This window comes from Nicotiana tomentosiformis, chromosome 8 (genome assembly GCF_000390325.3).
Source record: "Nicotiana tomentosiformis chromosome 8, ASM39032v3, whole genome shotgun sequence".
In the NCBI taxonomy this organism is placed as follows: domain Eukaryota; kingdom Viridiplantae; phylum Streptophyta; class Magnoliopsida; order Solanales; family Solanaceae; genus Nicotiana; species Nicotiana tomentosiformis.
The window spans coordinates 3,533,097-3,554,387 of NC_090819.1; the positions used below are offsets into that span (position 1 = coordinate 3,533,097).

Here is a 21,291-nt window from a genome sequence, read left to right on the forward strand (position 1 = left end):
AGAAAACGCAACCAAATTCCACAGAATTTTGTAGCATGAAATACTTAGGCAAACTGTAAATATAAAGCCTTTTGCTTTTTGGAAGAAAGTTCTAATACTTAGGATTTAAAATCTTAAAATTTTACCTTCTATGCTAATAATTTAGTTAAATATTAATTGTATTATAATTTTAATATTATAATTAAAAGTTATCTAAATGATAAAAGACAACATATCTTAACAACATCATTCGTGAACTAAGTGAACTAACATTCAATCAATACTCAAGTACCATATCACTAAAATATTATCAACGAATAACTTTTAATTAGTAAACAGTAAATTTTTTTAACACAAAAAAATCTTAAAATGCGTATGGAAATAAATCTTAAACACTATTGTAATTTTCTATATATATACACACAAAATGTATATGAAAGTTAATAGATTTTTATACTTTTTGCGAATAATATTTCATTATGATACACTTCATGTTGAATAAAATAATAATATAATAAATATTAATATTCTACCTGCATTTTTATGACAATCATTTTTTTTCTAAATGTAAATTAATTAATTCGGTTAAATACTACCCTTAAATTCGTAATACGATAACTAAACCTAACAATATGGAGTCTCATGTTGTTTTTCGTATTTTTTAATTTGAGTTCCAATAGTAATAAGATGAAATTTATATTACTAAATTAGGTACCTGAGCAAATAGACTTTATTTTTTAAGGTCAAGATGAACATATTGTTGCATGATATTTGAGTTTAAATCAACATATTATTTTACTCTATCTGAGTTACTAAAGCAAATATATAAATATATCAAATTTATGGTATGGCATTAGAATACTTTTGTGTGACATACTCTTTGCCTTTATTATATTGTTTAAATAAGATCAATATCCATCATTTTTTAGACCTTGTGCTTTCCGTAAAATTTTATTTTATAGCTCATAATATTTACGTGATTTTAAATACTTTATATTCATTGATATAGAATTCACGCGCAACGCGCGTATCCTAAAACTAGTATATATATATATATATATATATATATATATATATATATAACCTTCTTTCTTGGGACGGAAGTTATATGAGAAGCATTTTAGAGAATTTAACCACCTTCTAGGAAGTATATACTAGTCTTAGTGTACGCGTTTTGCGCGTGTATCCCGTGTCATGAGTATTTGTTTTTAGAAAATCACATAAATGAGTATTAAGAAAAGTGTCTTGAATTATAAAAAAGATTAAATGAAATAATAAAATTTTCGAAAAATAATAAATATTAATTCTATTTAGCTAATTCTATAAAGAAATAGACATTATGCTACATAAGTCCTCATATGCCTTATAGTAATTATGATACATGAATTTTATTTTTAGTTTAGAAGTCCAAACAGAGTAGGTATAATGTATTAATTTGTATTAACAATGCTTACAACAACATTTCATTTTGTCTATAACTCTTAAACTTTTTTTAGGAAACAACTTTAAAAGGTAAGTCTAAATATAGTTTTCAAATACCTTTTTCAGCTTAACTTTAATTGTCAAACTAAGAATATACTTTAGTTTTACCTATTACTCCATTCACTGTAAAATAATTTTAGTATTATATATGTATATTGTTTTAAAAAAATAGTACATGATTGAAGGGGTAAGACTTAAGAGAAAATGTCAACGTTAAAATAATATGGACATCCATAAATAGTTGTTTGAATTATAATATTCTTAGTTTCGTTGATAAATTCACATTAAAAATAATTTGATAAAGAAGTAAGAATTGTTCTTTTCTTATATGAAATTAAAAATAAACTTGGAACTTTTTAAGAAGAAATTAAATTGTGTTCAAAGTAAAAGCATAACATTTTTACAATTCAAAATATAGATAAAAAGGGTATAAAACAATTCCTAATTTCGTTTGGTAATCAACTAAAGTTTCCCATAACAAAAGTTAGAATTTCCTTTACAAATAGAATATTTTTGTTTAAAAATATTTGAGTTTTCTCTAAGTTTGATAAAAGACGACGGATGATCCCAGCAAGCGAAGGAAATTTTGATCATAGAATTACTCAGATACCTTATTGTGAATTATGCGTACTTATATGGAAATATCTTATAAAAATTATTGTTCTTTTATGATATATATATAACCACTAACATAAAAATAATTTTATTAAGATTTGTTATTGTCACGACCCAATTTTCCCTCCGTTTGGTATCGTGATGGCACCTAGTCTTAGGGACTAGGTAAGCCTAACACTTATTAAAACAACAACATTATTTAAATAACATCTATCAATTTAAATAGAAATCTCTTACAATTCCCAAAAACGGCAGTACAAGTCATAAGCTTTACAGAGTGTTTGCTAGAAAACCTCTAAATACAACTGTCCAGAAATAGGAATAAACAGTGCAAAACGAAAACTTAAAGGTGACTCCAAGGCCTGCGAACGCAACAACAGGTTTACCTCGAGTCTCCACAGCAACAGTCCACACAGCTAGCTAACGAACAAGTACTTGGATTTGCATAAAAATGTGCAGAAGTGTAGAATGAGCACACCACAGCGGTGCCCAGTAAGTATCAAGACTAACCTCGGTGGAGTAGTGACGAGGAACAGTCAAGACACCCTCTGGTCTAATAAACTGAACAGGTATAAGTATATGAACAACAGAAATATGATGTCTACATAAAGACTATGCAATATGGCTCACAATACAGTAATGACAACCAAGAAGGAAACAACAAGTATCAACGTAATATCATGAAAATGACACAGACAAAGTGAATGGAGCACAACCTAAATCCGGAATCACAAATACAACAAGGACAAGTAATAACTCAGCGACTACAACTGCTTTTACATCAGGTTTTAGTCAAACAACTTCACGAGGTACCGAACCTCGGACAAATCACAACTCACGGGTCTCAATACCTGAACCCTAACACTTGGCATCATGTGCCCTCATAACACCTCATAACCGCACTGACGGCTCACGTGCCAATAGAGCCATTCTCACATAGAGTAAAGTAAACAAGGGTGAGCATCTATGCTCCACAATATCAAGAACACCTCTTATCCGATAAGAGTGCTTAACTACGTGTATGCTTGTGCAAATGTCCTACCATAGTCCATGTCAGCAAATAAACATAAGGAAAAAGAACGGACAGCACGTAGAATATTTTATCACAACTTTCACAAGATAAGGCTCACACAGGTACGTATACCACTACACAAATATCAACAACAAGAATGCCCCCAGGCCACAAATCATCACAATTCAATTCTTGACACAGCCCACCTTGTCTCGCCACGTGTGCAGTAATAAAGTAAGTGCCCGCCTTGTCTCGCCACACGTGCATAACAATGTTCCCACCTTGTCTCGCCACATGCGCAACCCACACACACATATATATATATATATATATATATATATATATATATATATATATACATATCCCGCCTTGTCACGCCGCATGTGCAAATATCAATAGTAACAATAGCACCACAGAAACCTCATGCAACCCCATACAATAACCACACGGCAGAAACCTCGTGCATCACAATAATAACAACCGCACGACAGAAACCTCGTGCATCACCACAACAAGTACAACAGCAACAACGGCAATAATACAAAGCACGACAAGTAAATCAACTCAAGAACTTTAATTTACAAGAAACGGTAGAACCAATTCGCAAGGAATAACCACAGTAAAGAATGTTAGGCGTAAAGAGATCAACTCAACAAGGGAAAAACTAATATGTAGCAACGGTCCCGCAATATACATTTCAACAACAGGGAAGCTAACATGAGTCAAATAAATTCAAATAAAACAAGTCGACTAAGATGTGAGATATCTAAAACTTCTTTTAAGGTTGAGGAAATTTTGAAGGATATTCAACAATTCAATTAAGGATAAGCAGCGGAAAGATAATCATAACCTCAATTAAGACTGAACAAATTATAGGATGAGATAAGAATAATTCCAAATAAAGATAAGCAGTTATGAAAAGATAGCATGGCAATAGAGGAGGTAAAATCTTCAGTTAAGTCAAATAAGAGTCAAATAGGCAATAAGAGTGAATCCTGAAAACAATTAATTCTAATTAAAGCATGTAGAGGTGAAACTAGTAAATAGGAACTTAATCATATCAAGAACAACTTCATACTCAGTGAATATAAGGACCTAAAAATCCTAAAAGGCCAGCTTTTCACAAATAAGTCTGAGCACGCACTCGTCACCTCGCGTACATGGACTACAATCGACATAGAAGACTCAAATCCTAAGGAGAAAATCCCCCACACAAGGTTAGGTAAGATACTTGTGAGAAGGCACAGGAGAAAATATGTTATTAATATTGGATGAATAATACAATACAAGAGGTCCTTATTTATAGCTATACTATACAAGGACATACTACTCCTCTACCAATGTGGGACAATACTACACTATATACATGCTGTAAACTAACACTCCCCCTCAAGCCGGTGCATACAAATCATATGTACCGAGCTTGTTACATATATAACCAATACGAGGACCAGTGAGAGACTTGGTGAAAATATCTGCAAGTTGATCATTCGACCTCACAAACTTTGTAGCAATCTCTCCTGAAAGTATCTTTTCTCTGACGAAGTGACAATCAATCTCAATGTGTTTAGTTCTCTCATGGAACACCGGATTTGATGCAATATGAAGGGCAGCTTGATTATCGCACACAAGTTCCATCCGACTGATTTCACCAAATTTCAACTCCTTGAGCAATTGTTTGGTCCAGACTAGCTCACATGTTGCCATAACCATTGCTCGATATTCTGTTTCTGCACTAGACCGAGCAACTACATTCTGTTTCTTGCTCTTCCAGGACACCAAATTTCCTCCAATCAGCATCTGAGTATCCAATGATCTGCTCATGACCTCGATCCTCTAAGAGTAACCCTTTGCTTGGAGCCGATTTTATATATCGAATAATGTGGACAACTGCATCCCAATGACTATCACAGGGAGAATTCATAAACTGACTTACAACACTCACAGGATAAGAAATGTCGGGTCTAGTCACTGTGAGATAATTTAATTTTCCAACCAGCCGCCTATAGCTTGCAGGATCGCTAAGCGGCTCCCCCTGTCCTAGCATAAGTTTAGAATTCGGATCCATCGGAATGTCAACAGGTCTGCAACCTATCATCCCCGCCTCCTCAAGAATGTCTAAAGCATATTTTCTTTGAGAAATAACAATACCTGAGCTAGACTGGGCAACCTCAATACCTAGAAAGTACTTCAATCTGCCTAGATCCTTAGTTTGGAAGTGATGCTGCTTCAGATTGGTAATACCATCCTGATCATTACCAGTAATAACAATATCATCAACATAGACTACCAGATAAATACAGAGACTTGAAGCAGAGTGCCGATAAAACACAGAGTGTACACGAGAATAACCAAGGAAGACACACATGAGAGCACGAGGAGCTAACTTATCTTTCCCAGGGGCTAAGTTTTGAACAAAACACATGCTTCCAAAAACACGAAGTGGAAGAGAGTATAAGGGTGACTGGGGAAACAATACTGAATGCGGAATCTGATTCTTGATGGGAGATGAAGGCATCCGATTAATCAAATAACAAGCTGTGAGAACTGCATCGCCCCAAAAACGCAACGGAACACGAGATTCAATTAGAAGTGTGCGAGCAGTCTCAATAAGGTGCCTATTCTTTCTCTCAGCAACCCCATTTTGCTGAGGGGTATAAGGACAGGATGTCTGATGAATAATTCCTTGAGAAGTCATAAACTGCTGAAAGTGAGAAGATAAATATTCTAAGGTATTATCACTGCGAAAAATGCGAATAGAAACACCAAATTGGTTTTTGATTTCAGCACAGAAACTCTGGAATATAGAAAATAACTCAGAATGATCTTTCATTAAGAAAAGCCAAGTACATCTTGAATAATCATCAATGAAACCGACAAAATAACGAAATCCTAAGGATGAACTGACTCTACTAGGACCCCATATATCAGAATGAACTAAGGAGAAGACAGACTCTGCATGACTCTCAACACTACGCGAAAAGGAGGCTCGGGTATGTTTCCCAAGTTGACATTACTTACAATCTAATGTAGACAAACTAGATAAACTAGGCACCATCTTCTGAAGTTTGGATAAATTCGGATGTCCTAAACGTTTGTGGATTAGATCTGGAGGATCTGTAACTAGACATGTTGTGGAAGGACTGAGTGAGTTAAAGTAGTAAGGGCCTTCTGATTCACGTCCTGTACCAATTGTCTGTCCCGTACTGCGATCCTGCATAATAAAAGAATCGTCAATAAAATATATACCACAATGGAGGGCACGAGTCAAACGACTAACAGATGCAAGACTAAAAGGACAGCCAGGGACATAAAGAACGGAATCTAGGATGATAGAAGACAAGGGATTAGCTTGTCCAACTCCTTTTGCCTTAGTTTGACATCCATTGGCTAAAGTAACAGTGGGAAGAGACTGTGAATATACAATATTTGACAAAAGTGATATATTACCAGAGATGTGATCAGAAGCGCCGGAGTCCATGACCCATGGGCCAAGAGTGCTAGACTGGGAAACACAAGCAAAAGAATTACCAGTAACAGAAGTATCAGTCTGAGCAACTGAGGCTACTTGTGGAGATGTCTGCTTACTTGCTCGATACTGAAGGAGCTCATTATATTCTTCTTTAGATAAAGAAAATCCTTGGTTACCTGGAGTCTCGGTCTGAGCAATGTAAGCATTTTTGGGTGGACGACCATGTAAGGAATAACACATTTCACGAGTGTGTCCAAGTTTGTGACAATAAGAACACTTGGGTCTAGATCTTCCAAAACGACCTCCTCCTCGTCTATGCTCCATAGTTTGAGATGCCCGAACATCCATTGTCTGGGATGCAAGAACAGAGGAATTAAGTATCTGTGATGAGATCACTGGTGGACTTGGTGCTGTAGAAAGGCGGAGTAATCAAGAGAATAATTCATCAACTGTCGGGACAGACGGACTAGCCAAAATCTGGTCGCGTACTAAATCAAGATCATTAGGAAGTCCAGCGAGGGTAAGAACGAGAAACATCTTCTATCGCTGCTCTTGTTGTTTTTCCACACTAGCAGAAACTAGCATCAACTTCTCAAATTCCTCCATGACTGCCTGTACTTGACCCAAGTAAGTAGACATATCCAATTCCTGCTTCTTTAAGTTTGTCATCCGCGATATCACATCATAGAAGCGAGATATGTCATTAGTGTATAAGGTGCGTGCCTTTGCCCAAACCAAATAACATGTCTGGAATGGACGAAACAAGGGCATCAACTTGGAATCAATAGATCGCCACAATATGCTACATAACTGAGCATCGATTTTTGCCCAAAGTGCTATTGCCTTTTCATCTCCATTGCTAGACTGTTTGATTAGATGATCTTGAACACCTTGACCTCTACACCATAACTCGACAGATGAAGCCCAAGCTAAGTAGTTTGAACCTCCTATTAAAGGTTTCGCGGTAATAATAGCACTAGAGCTTCTAGAACTCATGTTTCTAGACCCAAAAGCATCAAATCCCAAAGACATTGTTGCAAATTATTACTAAATAAGAGAAAGAATCAACTGTAATCCACTGAAACAGTGTACGGAAACACAGAAGCAAAATACTGAAATACTGTAGCTGCCGGAATCTACTGTAGCTGTCGGAATAGTACTGTAGTTGCCGGAAAAAAAACTCAAAGTTGTCGGAATGAAATAAAAACAATAGGGGTAGGATCGGAATTACCAGACGACCTAACTGTTCTGAAGGAAGATTTTCAAAAAATGGCCGGAAGTGGTCGTACACGCCGGCGCGTGAGCTCACGCGCGTGAGCTTCTGGTGGCGCGTGGAGGCGTGTGAGGAGGCTGCTGCCGGAGCTTTTCACTGGGGTTTTGTCGCCGGACAGTGACGACTCTTGTGGTAGTGTTGGATTTTGCACAACACTGACAGAAATGAAGCAGATAGAAAACAGCCTTAAAAAAGTACTGATTTCTCTTTCCCGGAATCGCTGGAATTTATGTACAGCGATAAGTCTCTCACAATTGCTCTGATACCATGTGAGAAGGCACGGGAGAAAATATGTTATTAATATTGGATGAACAATACAATACAAGAGGTCCTTATTTATAGTTATACTATACAAGGACATACTACTCCTCTACCAATATGGGACAATACTACACTATATACATGCTGTAAACTAACAATACTTACCTCGAACCAAGCTCAAACAATCAGTCACAATGCCTTTCCCACGAATATCCGACTCCGAATGGCCCAAATCTAGCCAAAACAATTACATATCATAAATACAACTATATTAGGCTAATCAAATTAATAAAATCAAGATTTTAGTAGAAAATTTCGAAATCCATCCTAAAAAGTCGGCCCGGACCCACGTCTCGGAATCGGATAAAAGTCACAAAATACGAACACCCATTCACTCACGAGTTCACTCGTACCAAAATTATCCAAATCCGATGTTTAAATCCCAATCAAAACTCAGAAATCTTAGTTGAAGAAATTCTTCCCATTTTTCCTAAATTTTCAATCCAAACCCGAAATTTATTGAAGAAAACAACTATAGATTAATGAAATACAACAAAAAACGAGTTAGAAATCGTTACCCCAAAGCTCTCTCTGAAAATCCCTCGAAAAATCGCCAATTCCCGAGCTCCCAAGTCCAAAAATGAAGAAATGAATCAAACCCTCGATTTGGCCCCTTTTCTGCCAGTTAAACCGCATCTGCGGACCGGTCTTCGCACATGCGGAATTCCCATCGCAGGTGCGGATTCCACTCAAAACTCAGCATCCGCTTCTGCGGTCCTTCACCGCTCCTGCGATTGCTCCATCGCATCTGCGGAATTTACCTCGCACCTGCGACCCTTGGCACTCCTTCACTTTTCCGCTTCTGCGCTTGCCTCTTCGCACGTGCGATCCCGCACCTACAGTCTCTCCACCACAGGTGCGAAAATACCAGATGCCTGAAGACTTCAGCAGCAACACAAATCCAACTTTTAATCCGTTAAGCACCCGAAACTCACCCGAGGCCCCCGGGACCTCAACCAAACATACCAACCAATCCTAAAACACCATACGAACTTAGTCGAGCTCTCAAATCACATAAACTAACGCTAAAATCACGAATCACCCTCCAATTCAAACTTCAAACTTAAAGAACTTGAAACTTCACATTCCTACAACCGATGCCGAAACCTATCAAACCACGTCCGAATGACCTCAAATTTTGCACACAAGTCATATTCAATATTTCGGACCTACTCCAACTTCGGAAATCAGATTCCGACCCCGATATCAAAAAGTCCACTGTCGGTCAAAATCTCTAAAAATTTGACTTTCGCCATTTGAAGCCTAAATGAGTTACAGACCTCCAAAACACAATCCGGACATGCCCCTAAGTCCAAAATCACCCAACGGAGCTAACAGAGCCGACGAAACTCCATTCTGGAGTCGTCTTCACACAGTTTCGAGTACGATCAAAATCCTAAAATTTAAGCTTCTGTTTTAGGGACTAAGTGTCCCAAATTACCCCGAATCATCCGGTAACTGAATTCAACCACGCACGCAAGTCAATACACATAATACGAAGCTGCTTGGGGCCTTATGCCGCCGAATGGGACTTAAATTCTCAAAACGACCAGCCGAGTCGTTACAGTTATATAAAATAAATTGACAAATTAATTCTTTTAGTCTCCTGGGAATGAAGATGTTGTCTTATAGCTTATAAAAAAATGATAAATGACAATGTAAAGTCTATAAATGACTAATGTTGATTTAATATTTTATAATAAATAGTTAAATTTATAGCAAAAATGTAGAAAGTTGTCATTTGTTGGAATAATTGGAGAAAAACTTAATGACATTTTGTTTACAATTGATTTTGTCTAAAGTTGAATATATTTTCTATTAAAATTAGGAAATAATTAAATGATGATATCTTTTATTGGTCAACAAAGGAAATTGCTATCTTTTAAAACTTAAGTTCTTTTCTCCAAAAACAATATCCTTTTTTGAGCCATAGGATGCGTGAGTTAGGACTAATTAAATATAATTTCAAATAAGGAAAGATATAATATGTAAAATTTTAATTGATTTCAAAGTCCTGAATTTTAGGAAAATAATTAAATGACTATTTTGTCTAGTGTGAAATTTATTTTTTAAAGGGCAAAAAAGGCGAACGACATTTCGCTAAGGACCTTCGTGCTTTTAATATAGTACTAGTCTTAGGGTACGTGCTTTGCGCGTGAATTCATATAATGAGTGTAGAACTTATTAAGAAATTGTCTAAATATTACATAACATGTTTGCATTATAAAATAAAATTAGAAAATATAAATTCCTGAAAAATGATGAATATTTATCCTATTTAGTTGTTTCGATAAATGAAAAAATATGACTTATCCGATTATCTTATTTCTTTCTCTTTGCCTCCCTCTATCTTTATCTTCTATGTTCTTAATTATTTGTTTGTTATTTATTTTGATTATTAAGTATCATTTTAAAAAATTATACAAAAAACTAATGAAGTAAAAAGTATTATTTGAGCAGATAATTAAAGAGTTCAAAGATAATATCGAATGAATTATAGTCATGTTATAATATAAAAAGAATTGTGATAATGTTATAATATTCAAATAAAAAATCATTTATATAAATTAAAATCTCGATTGCTTTTAAATTTATAATATCAAGACTTCCAAAACTATTCAATGAAGGATTCAAAAGGTAAAAAATTAATGAATATATCAGTTTTGAATCTTTCTATTTGGCTTTTACTAATCACTTTTGTTTGCACTTGCCAAATAAAGGGTAGGCAAAATTGGAGACACTCGTAAGATATTCTTGAATTTATGTGTGGGCTCTTATCTTTGCAAGCTTATGCCTCAAGCGTGCGGACGAACACTTGTTATGGGCCCACTGCCTTAAGCACGAGCTCGTCCCACAATTCTTGTGTAATCATGTGTAAAACGTTAAAGATCATAAAAATTCATTATTTACCACATGACTCGTCAAAAAAGTCTATTCATTAATTATATTCTAGAAATTGAGAACACTAACATCGTGTCATGAAAGTGGATTCGATAAAATATTTTATATGAAAATTCTTCTATTTTTAATGCACGCGGGGCTCAAAATCTCGTGCTAAATAGCGTGGAGGTTCGACTCCTCTTCGAGGCTCTCTTCAAATCTTGTTTATTACATTATTTTGTTTGATAACAATATTTTCATATATGTGCATTATGAAACTTATTACTTAATAATTAATGTTAGTGATTAACAACTTACAAATAATTATATTCATTAATATTTTTTAATAATAAATTAGAATACTGGAGTATATGTTAATTTTTTAGTAGCTTATTAGAACATAATGCCAAATTGCATTATGTAATTGTTAACTTTTTCTGAAAGACTGAATTTCCAAAGAATCAATCTTTACAAAAAAGTTAACAGAACGAATAGACTCTTAAATCTTGTTTGGATGGTTGTTACCTGTTATATTGTATCGTATTATTACTTTAAATATAATTTTTTTGGTTGTTATTTAAATTTTATTGTACCGTATTGTTAAATCCGTCGTTACGTAATGACGAAAAATGTTACTTTATGGAACAACCGATTTGGTTTGGTCGCGTCATTCTCTTAGTTTTTTCTCTCATCTTTCCCTTCCATATTATTAAATAATTTTATTTTATCCTTTACCCTATCTTTTTATATAATAATTCTACCTCGTACCTTACTTTTCTCTATAATATTGTAACTTTATTCTTTATATTGTTGGTGCATGATATCATAAAATGACGGAAAACAATACAATTTATCTAAACATTGTATACATCAAAACGATACAGTACTATACGATACATTATGAAACGATACATAACAGCCATCCACACAAGCTGTTAAGTTTGTTAGTTATGAAACATCCCCTTTTTAATCAATCTTTTTTTCTCTACTTGTAATTCTTTTAAATTTCTTTTCTCCTAACTAAGGTGTATTTGCAATATTTTCTAAAGCTTCTAAACCTAAAAATGTGGTTTTCATGTATTATATGTGGTTTTTATGTATTACGTGTTATTACTTTTTTTTTGGGTTGCAAATATGGTATACTACATAATTAAAATAAGAAAAAACTTTAATAGAGAAAACTTAGTTGATATATAAGTCCTAAATATTAGGAAAATTATTAATTGACTGTCATAAATATTAGAAAAATAATCAAATGACTATTTTGTATAGTACGAACTCTATTTTATAAGGGTAAAAAAGACGAACAACTTTATGCTAAGGGCCTTCGTGCTTTTAATATAGTATATATATATATATATATATATATATATATATATATATATATATATATATATATATATATGAAAAACCTTCTTTCTTGGGACGGAAGTTATATGAGATTAATTAGAGAGAATACTTAAATGAAAGAGGAGTAAAGAATAGTTAACGAGTTTTTTTCCTTAAAATAATGTAATTAACAAAGTCTTCTTGTAAGTCTATCAGTAGCTATTTGACTATTTTTTCCCTTTTCACTAAAGTATAAACGATTCCTTCAGCTGGAATAAAATCTTATTTTTGAATTACAATTTCTTTTACTGAAAAGATACTATGTCTATCTAAAAATAACAGTCCTAGTTCAAGTATAACTATAGAAAGTGAATAATTAGAGAATCAAAATTTTTTTAGGTCTTCCTAAACACATGAAAGTAGTCTCCTAGTCCTAGAGGAAAACAAAAAGACTACCTTTTCTAAGACCAAAACCAAATATATTCTGGATTTAAGTGTCAAATTATTTTTGTACAAATACTTCTTACACTCAATTTAAACTCAATATATAGCCGTATAGGTATTTTCTGCCGATTCTTTCTTTCAAAAAGTTGGAAATAATGGAAGTAGTAGAGGCTTCTCCTGACTTGATTAACAAACTTCCTGAACACCTCTTATGTTCAATAATCTCATATCTTCCCACAAAAGAAGCCATAGCAACAAGCATATTTTCAAAATATTGGAAATTCCTATGGAAGTCCTTATCTCGCCTTTCGTTGAATCTGCCACAAGATCAAGTACTTGTGGACAGGATTCTTTCATCACAAGTTGGAAAGAATATCGAACTTTTTCACATGAATCATCTCCCACAAGATTGGAGTACTTCAAATAACAACATGAAACGATGGATAAACCACCTTAAAAACAAAAAAAGACTCCAAGGGATTTCACTTTATTGTGATAAAAACAATTACCGATCGTTTTTACCAAGAAGCATCTTCCATGGTAGATTTCTTCAAGTGGTGGAGCTAAAAGAATATGTGCTGACTGATGCTTCCCCCTTTGAAGGTTGCGTCAATGTTAAAACCCTAAAACTCATTGCTATCCATTTAAAGGATAAAACCCTAAACGACATCGTTCGTAATTGTACCTCCTTGGAGAATCTGAGCCTTAATGATTGTAGCAAGCTTAATATTGACATCATTCACCACAAGAAACTCAAGATAATAGAGATTAGAGATATTGATATAATGAAATTTACTTTAGTATCTGAAAGCCTGACTGAGTTGGTGTTTGAACCTAATTTCTGTTACTCTTCCAAAAAATCTCATATTGCCTGTCCCAACCTTCGGGTTCTCCGGACCAACAGCAAAGAGCTGCTCGAATGGTGCACTGGTTTGAGGCCGGTAAGTTTTTTTTTTTTTGAGTATATTGCTTAACAATTTCTTTGTTATTCAATATTCGTTGAAACTTGATAATAGACATGTATATATTCATTTGTTTATTGGATCTAGTGTCGAGATTATGAACGCTATAAGTACGGAATCCCTTTGACCGAGGTGCGTGTGTTATGCACCAGCTTAGACTTGAACAACATGAATGACAATATTGTGCTTAACTACATCTTCAGGGTGTGGAGCCATCTTCAAACGCTTGATATCACTAATCAGGTTAGTATATTTATTTCCAAGGACTTGATAATATATTATAGACTAATGTAGACGGATATGGCGGGTTCTGTTGGTTCAATAAAACCTACTATTAGTTTTGACTTGACTGATGACATATAATTGGTATAGATATACAATTATTAAGATCACACTAGTTGTGAATCCACTTTAGATTCTGGATTTTCTACAATAATAACAACAAAAAACCCAGTGTAATCTCACAAAGTGAGGTCTGAGGAGGGTAGTGTGTATGCAGACCTTACCCTTACCTTACGAAGGTAGAAAGGTTGTTTCCGATAGATTCTCCGCTCAAGGAGAGATTCTGGAGTTTATTTGAGAATACTTGTGAAACTTATATCCCCCCCCCCCACAATGATGCAGGTTGGGAAGACTCTAGATTATGAATCCGCTTTTCGTCTGGAGTACTGGTTTTGGGAAATGAAAGAGTTGGCAGATAGTTTTACTCATCATCTGAGACTGGTGAGGATTAGAGGGTTTACTGGAAAAGAGCGTGAAATCAGACTTGTAACTCATATGATAAAGAATGCTTGTATGTTGGAGAAGCTAGAAATTCAATGCAGTGATGGTTGTTCAACACAAGGAGCAGCTGCTACTCAGGGATTACTATTATTGCCCAGAGCCTCTATTAATGTATCTATAGTCTTGAATATGCCTGGAGATTAACATTTGTTATCAGTTTATCAGTTTTGAAGTTGGATACTGACACTTTCATTGTCATTTTCTTCTATGAAAATTAGAGCCGTCAATATGGGCTAGGCCCGTTAGGCCGGCCCAATCCAGCCTGTGATTTAATAGAGTTTGGCTAAGATTTTTGGAGCCCATTTAAAAACGAGGCTTTTAAGCGCGGCCCAAGTAAGCCCTAGCCCATGAGGCCGGCTAGCCGGGTTAAGATTTTTGGAGTTCATTTAAAAATGAGGCTTTTAAGCGCCGCCCAAGTAAACCCGTAGCCCATGAGGCCGGTCCATGCTCTTAATAACGTATTTAATTAAATATATATATATATATATATATATATATATATAGGAAACTAAAATAACAAGAAGAGTAGTGTAATCTCAAATTAGTAATATTTTTTATGTGAATATAAATATTTTTTGTTCTTAAAATTTTAGTTATTTCTTAATGTTTAACTAATTAACATTTTATATAATTATATATTTATATAAAAATGAAAATGTTAAGACATCTTTGTTAATATTGCATTTTAGGTTAAAACTTATATTTTTAAGAATATGAAAAATAATTTTAAAAAGGGGAAGTTTAGCAAGTATGCATGGGGAGGAAAGTATTTACCCCCCCCCCCCCCCCTACCCACTTTTTTTCCCCTATTCATTTTTTTAATACTCAGTCAAATGAAGTCAAACTAAGATTCTATAAACCAAGTCAATTCAAGCCAAGTCAAGCGAAGACAAATAAAGCCAAGCCAAATCAAAGCTAATCTAAGCCAAATGGGTAAAAAAAAAGTTGGGATGGCTGGGTAGGTAGGGGTAATTAGTTTTAATTTGGTAGGTATATATTGTAAATAATTTTCGAATGGGTAGGAAAGGATAATTATTTTAAGTTCAATGGGTATTTTGCATAAATTACTCTTTTTAAAAATGCCGGGCCAACTCGTGACCCACATATGGCTGGGTTGGGCTGACCATTTTAAGGCCCATCAAAATAGTGGGCTGACCCAGTCCAATCCGTCAAATGCCAAAGCTCGTGTGGGCTGGGCTAGGCCGGGTTGGGCCAGCCCGTATTGACAGATCTAATGAAAATCCTGTTTGCATCATCATTTATTATCCTGTTTGCAGCGTAATTTTAGTAATAGTAAAACACAACTACATTACATTACGAGGTGTTACTCAAATAGTTAGGTTGAAAGAATGGCACAATCAATTTCAGAATCAAACTTCTGTTGGGAATTGACACCATTTAATGGAGGCAAGAAATCATCTTAATCAATATTACTCAAAATTTATCGAACCGTACCGATATCCAAGAAAAATTGAGATGATTGGGACGGTTTCAAAAAGTCTATTATTGATTATACAAAATAAAGTACTCGAAAAATTGGCACAATACAAATTTTCTAAAATAATCGGCCGAACTGACTTGAATAGCATTGACACTTCTACGTAATAGCATAGATTACTTGGAATTTGGATTAATTACAAAATATTAGAAATAGATAGACCTAAAATCAAGAAATAAAACATTACAAAAGATTTAAATATCTCCTCATCCAAGCATATCGAGCAAAAAAATAGAAACCAATAATAAAGGTTGAAAATATGATACCAACTAGAAACTAATGCTTACTAGAAGAGTTTTAGAATATTAAAGATGTAACCACAAGAGTCTAAAAGCCTTGCATAACAAATCAACAACAATAACAACAAACCAGTAAAATCCCACAAGTGGAGTCTAGGGAGGGTAGTGTGTACGCAAACCTTTCCCCTACCCTGAGGGAGTAGAGAAGTTGTTTCCGATAGACCCTCGGCTCAAGAAGACGAAAAGAGACAATATATCAGTACCATCAAAGTAAACCATAGAAATAATAACAGCATCATAAGAACCAGAAAATAGATGAAAAGCAATAACAATAACCAGTAAATAAGGTCATGCACTATGGAAAAAGTCGCCTTGCATACCAGATCATTACTTACAAAATTACGTACATCGCTATGATGAACTTAAGTCCTAGTGGATAATTGAAAGCTTAACACAACCATAATATATAGGTAATGAAGCAACAATGGAGAGTTGATCGCTGATTCCACCTAGCAGCAACTACTGACAAAGTGGAGCCTAATCTTTGTAAGTGTTGAAAGAGCCTCTTCCATACTAATTCTTGCATCAGATATCATCACAGTGCAACTCAAAGCTAATTCCATGATAGATAGCAGACACTGCATCTTTGCATCGCTTTGTTCATCCCCTGGATGTACCAAATTAGCATCCACCACCTTATGAATTGCACCTGGAAAAGAATCGCTAACCCAACTTCTTATGCTCAATTCTCCGATAAATATATCATCACTTGGTCTCATTCTTGTAAACGTCTCCATCATCAGGATGCCAAAACTATAAACATCGCAGCTCGTGGATACTATACCATCTTGTCCATACTCTACAATCATGCATGGTAAAAAATGATCAAGGAATATGCTAAGCACTATTTAGGTTGTTTTAAAGATGTAAGTAAAAAGTTCTGATACCTGGAGCAATATATCCTAGGGTTGCAATTGTACGTGTTTGAACAAAATCCTCCCCTGCATCCAACAATTTTGCAATGCCAAAATCACTGACATGGCCAACCATTTCTTGATCTAGCAAGACATTGCTTGGTTTTAAGTCGCAATGCACCACAGGTGTTGAATAGCCATTGTGGAGATAGTCCATCGCAGATGCAACATCTATCATTATATCTAATCTATGCATCATGTCTAAGAAAAAGTTATGAGAATATAGCCATTTTTCAAGTGTTCCATTCGGCATGTATTCCAATACTAAGGCTTTGAATTCAAGGTTGGAGCAACTGGTGATGACTTTAGTAAGATTTCGATGGCGGAGGTTGCGCAGCATCTCACATTCTGTATCAAAACTTTTGAATGCACCCTCCAATTGCACATCGAATACCTTTGCTGCGAAAAAGGTACCATCCTTAAGTATTCCTTTGTAGACCTTGCTGAAACTCCCATTACCAAGCAAGTTGCTTTCACTGAATCCTTCTGTTGCTTGTTCAAGTTCATAATAAGAAATTCTTTCATGCTTTTTAACGAGCGACACATCAGCTTGATCTGCATTCTTTTTTAACTTTCTCAATCTTAACACCGCATATCCAACGACCAATGCAAAGAGTGATACTATCCCTAACAAAGTATATAAACCTATAAGCACTCTTTTTCTTCTTGACTTCTTTGTATATTTTGGAGGACATGGTTTTACGTTAAATCGGGAGTCACCACAGAGTGCATCATTGGACAGGAAGGATTGGCTTGTGATATTTGCAAAAGGTCCACCGGTGGGAATTTCACCACTAAGTTTATTAAATGAGATGTTCAGGTATTTAATATACACAAGAGCTTCTAATGACTTTGGAATCTCACCACTAAGATTGTTAAAAGACAAATCCAAGAATTCCAAGGCAAGCATTTTCCCTAATGAATCTGGAATAGGCCCATCTAATTTATTATGTTCTAAAAAAAGATAGGTCAATCTATCTAGACCTCCTATAGAGCTAGGGATATTACCAGAGAAATTATTTTTTGACAGTTCAATGAGTGTGGCAGCCTTTAAATTTCCAATCTCCAGAGGAATTTGCCCACTTAATAAATTGGACGAAACATTGAATTCTATGATATCTCGAAGGCTTCCCAAGCTTGCAGGTAATCTCGAATTCAGCCTGTTATAAGCCAGATTAAGTTTCCTTAAACTGGTAATGGTCCCTAAGCATGGTGGCACTGAACCTATAATCTGATTTTCCGATAGGTCTAATTCTCCAAGATTCTGTAAATTACAGATAACATCAGGTATGGTTCCTCCTATCTTGTTTTTATATAGGTAAATTTCTTGAAGTTTCAGCATGCGTTCGATAGTTTTTGGAATATATCCACTCGACTCATTGTTAAATAGACTCATCCTTGCCATTCCAGTAACATTACCAATTTCTTCAGGAATGAAGCCCTTCAGTTTACAACTTTGTCCATCAAAAATCTGCAAGGAGTTAGAGAAATTCCCAACTGATTGAGGTAAAACACCATCAAACGGATTGTCAGAGAACCTGAGATCTCTCAGTTTCCTACAATTTGTCAAAGGTGTTAGGAAGCTCAATGTTGAATCCCTGAAAAAATTATTCCCCCCCAAGGACAAAACCTCAAGATATTCTAAGTTACCAAGTGATTCAGGAATTGGACCTGTGGATCTGTTGAGCGTGAGATCAAGTTTTCTGAGTCTTGACGAATTTGAGATAGTAGCAGAGATAAAACCACTCAGATTATTACCACCACAAAGAAGTTCTTCTAGGCTGGGCATTTTACGGCCTAAATCTGAAGGTAGAGTACCTGAAAGCCTATTTACTCCAAGTCCAAGGATCCTCAGTGCTGATATGTTCAAAATGCTTGCAGGGACAGAACTAGTAAACTCGTTTACAGTTAAATCCAGATACTGTAGATTCTTAAGATTACCTAGCTCCGCCGGTATCTCTCCTGTCATGTGGGGGAAATACTATATTAGTACCAATTTGGCGGAAGATAATTCAGATTCTTGTAAGGAAATATCTTTCTACCTTACTAGTAAGATTGCTAGTAAGGTAATCTTCTATAAAATCAATATAAAGAAAGTGAAAGTGGAATAGAATGCGTCTTGTCTTTTCACCTAAGTAACTCATATAAGTACTATAATCCCTATAATGGTTATTAATAATACAAGAATAGACTAGACAAAACAGTAGATTTTTTCTTCCTTACAAAGTTTCTTCTTGTGAAAGCAGACTTTATCCATAAGCTACATAAACACTTTAATAGGAACAGTTGGACCTAAAATAGTAGTACTAGTAAATCATTCATGAAGTCAATTTATGGTTCTAAATTTTATGATGTTCATTGAATTAGTTAACGGATGCAGAAACTGGGATTTTCCTAGACCTGTGAAACTGTTGTACGAGAGATCAAGTGTTCTGAGTCTTGAAGAATTTGAGATTGAAGCAGAGATAGAACCACTCAGATTATTCGATCCGCAAGAAAATTCTTCTAAGCTGGGAATTCCACGGCCAAAATCGGATGGTAGACCACCTGAAAGCCTGTTTCCAGAAAGATCTAAGATCTGCATTGCTGACATGTTGAAAATGTTTGTAGGGATAGAACCCGTAAATACATTCTTGGATAATCCCAGCAACCGTAGTTTCTTAAGATTACCTAGCTCCACTGGTATCTCTCCTGTCAAGTGGGGGAAATACTATATGAGTACCAATGGGCAGGAAGAATAATTTAATTATATTTCTTGTAAAAAGTAGTACTATTACACTACCTTGCAAGTGCTGATATCCAAGATATAATTCTGTAAGAGCTTTTAAGTTGGCTAACTCTCTTGGTACAGTTCCAGTGAACTTATTGCCAGACAATGACAAGATTCGAAGCTTTCTGCACTTTCCTAGGTTTGGTGGAATAACATCGTCTAGGTTGTTAACTGGGATGTGAAGAACTTCCAAGTTTGGAAGATTTTCACATATAGTTGTTGGAAGATTACCAGCAAGATTGTTTCTGAAAAGAGTAATGATTCGCATTGTTGTAATGTTAAAGATTGATGGTGGTATAGAGCCAGTAAGCTGGTTTAGTTGTAGGTCTAGGATAGTCATGTAACGAAGATTACCGAGTTCTTGAGGGATCTCTCCTTCAAGAAAATTGCGCTCCACGCCCAATCCTTGTAGTTTTGTTAGATTGGAAAGGGAAGGTGGAATTTTCCCATAAAATTGGTTGCTCGAAAGGCGCAGGATGCGAAGGTTTGGTAACAGACTTAAGAATGATGGAAAGACACCAGTAAAGTTATTGCTTTCGACAATAATCAATTTCAACCTCTGCAAATGAGACAACTCTTCTGGCAACTCTCCGTGGAAATTGTTGTTACTAATATCAAGGGAAACAAGAAATGAGAGGTTTCCAACGTGTGGAGGAACGGTACCATAAAGTTGCATGCTAGAAATGTCTAAAGCTGTGATTCTATTGTGGAGCGAGCTACAAGTGATGCCAATCCAGCTGCAAACCGAGCTGGAGGACGACCAGTTGCTTGCTATGATATCATTAGGATCAGAAGAAGAAATGTGAGATTTCAAGGCAAGAAGTGCATCTTCGTCGGTGCTAATATTGGGAACAATAGCCAGTGAAGTATGGTAATGAAGCAGAATGAAAACAGCAAGACCAAAGAGAAGATTGCAACTTCTGCCCATAGCTATTAAACAAGAATTGATGAGGCAAAGCAATGATCATATTCATTAGATACTATTAATAATATATAACATTGTCAATTTTGAAGTTGTATTGGGGAATGCCGTCAATTTGGTTTGAGCATACAATCAACAAGTCTCTGTTGACTTTATGGTATATGCGAATGTACTGTCATTAGTAAACCAATGTATGATTGAGGGGAGACCACGTGGCAATTTAAAGTATCCTCTTAAATTTTTTAATTTACATTTTTTTTTTATGATTTGCTTCCCAAAGTATTTATCTTATTTATTTGAACTATATGATAACTTCAAGTATGTATAACGCTTAAA

At 35.1% G+C, this 21,291-nt stretch overlaps 2 protein-coding genes across 2 annotated transcripts; one reads left to right on the plus strand and one right to left on the minus strand.

Moving 5' to 3' along the window:
* Nucleotides 1-12,425: 12,425 nt before the first annotated feature.
* LOC104085122 (F-box/LRR-repeat protein At3g26922-like) lies at nt 12,426-14,738 on the plus strand. Its single transcript, XM_009589079.4, has 3 exons — nt 12,426-13,748; nt 13,857-14,012; nt 14,394-14,738. Exons 1-3 carry the CDS (start codon nt 12,963-12,965, stop codon nt 14,694-14,696), a joined length of 1,245 nt encoding a protein of 414 aa, XP_009587374.1. The 5' UTR covers nt 12,426-12,962; the 3' UTR covers nt 14,697-14,738.
* A 1,849-nt stretch (nt 14,739-16,587) lies between these two features.
* LOC104085121 (probable LRR receptor-like serine/threonine-protein kinase At3g47570) lies at nt 16,588-21,080 on the minus strand. The gene is made up of 4 exons (XM_070181966.1): nt 20,046-21,080; nt 19,664-19,954; nt 17,237-19,225; nt 16,588-17,148 (listed from the first exon to the last, which is right to left on the minus strand). Exons 1-4 carry the CDS (start codon nt 20,959-20,961, stop codon nt 16,799-16,801), a joined length of 3,546 nt encoding a protein of 1,181 aa, XP_070038067.1. The 5' UTR covers nt 20,962-21,080; the 3' UTR covers nt 16,588-16,798.
* Nucleotides 21,081-21,291: the final 211 nt, after the last annotated feature.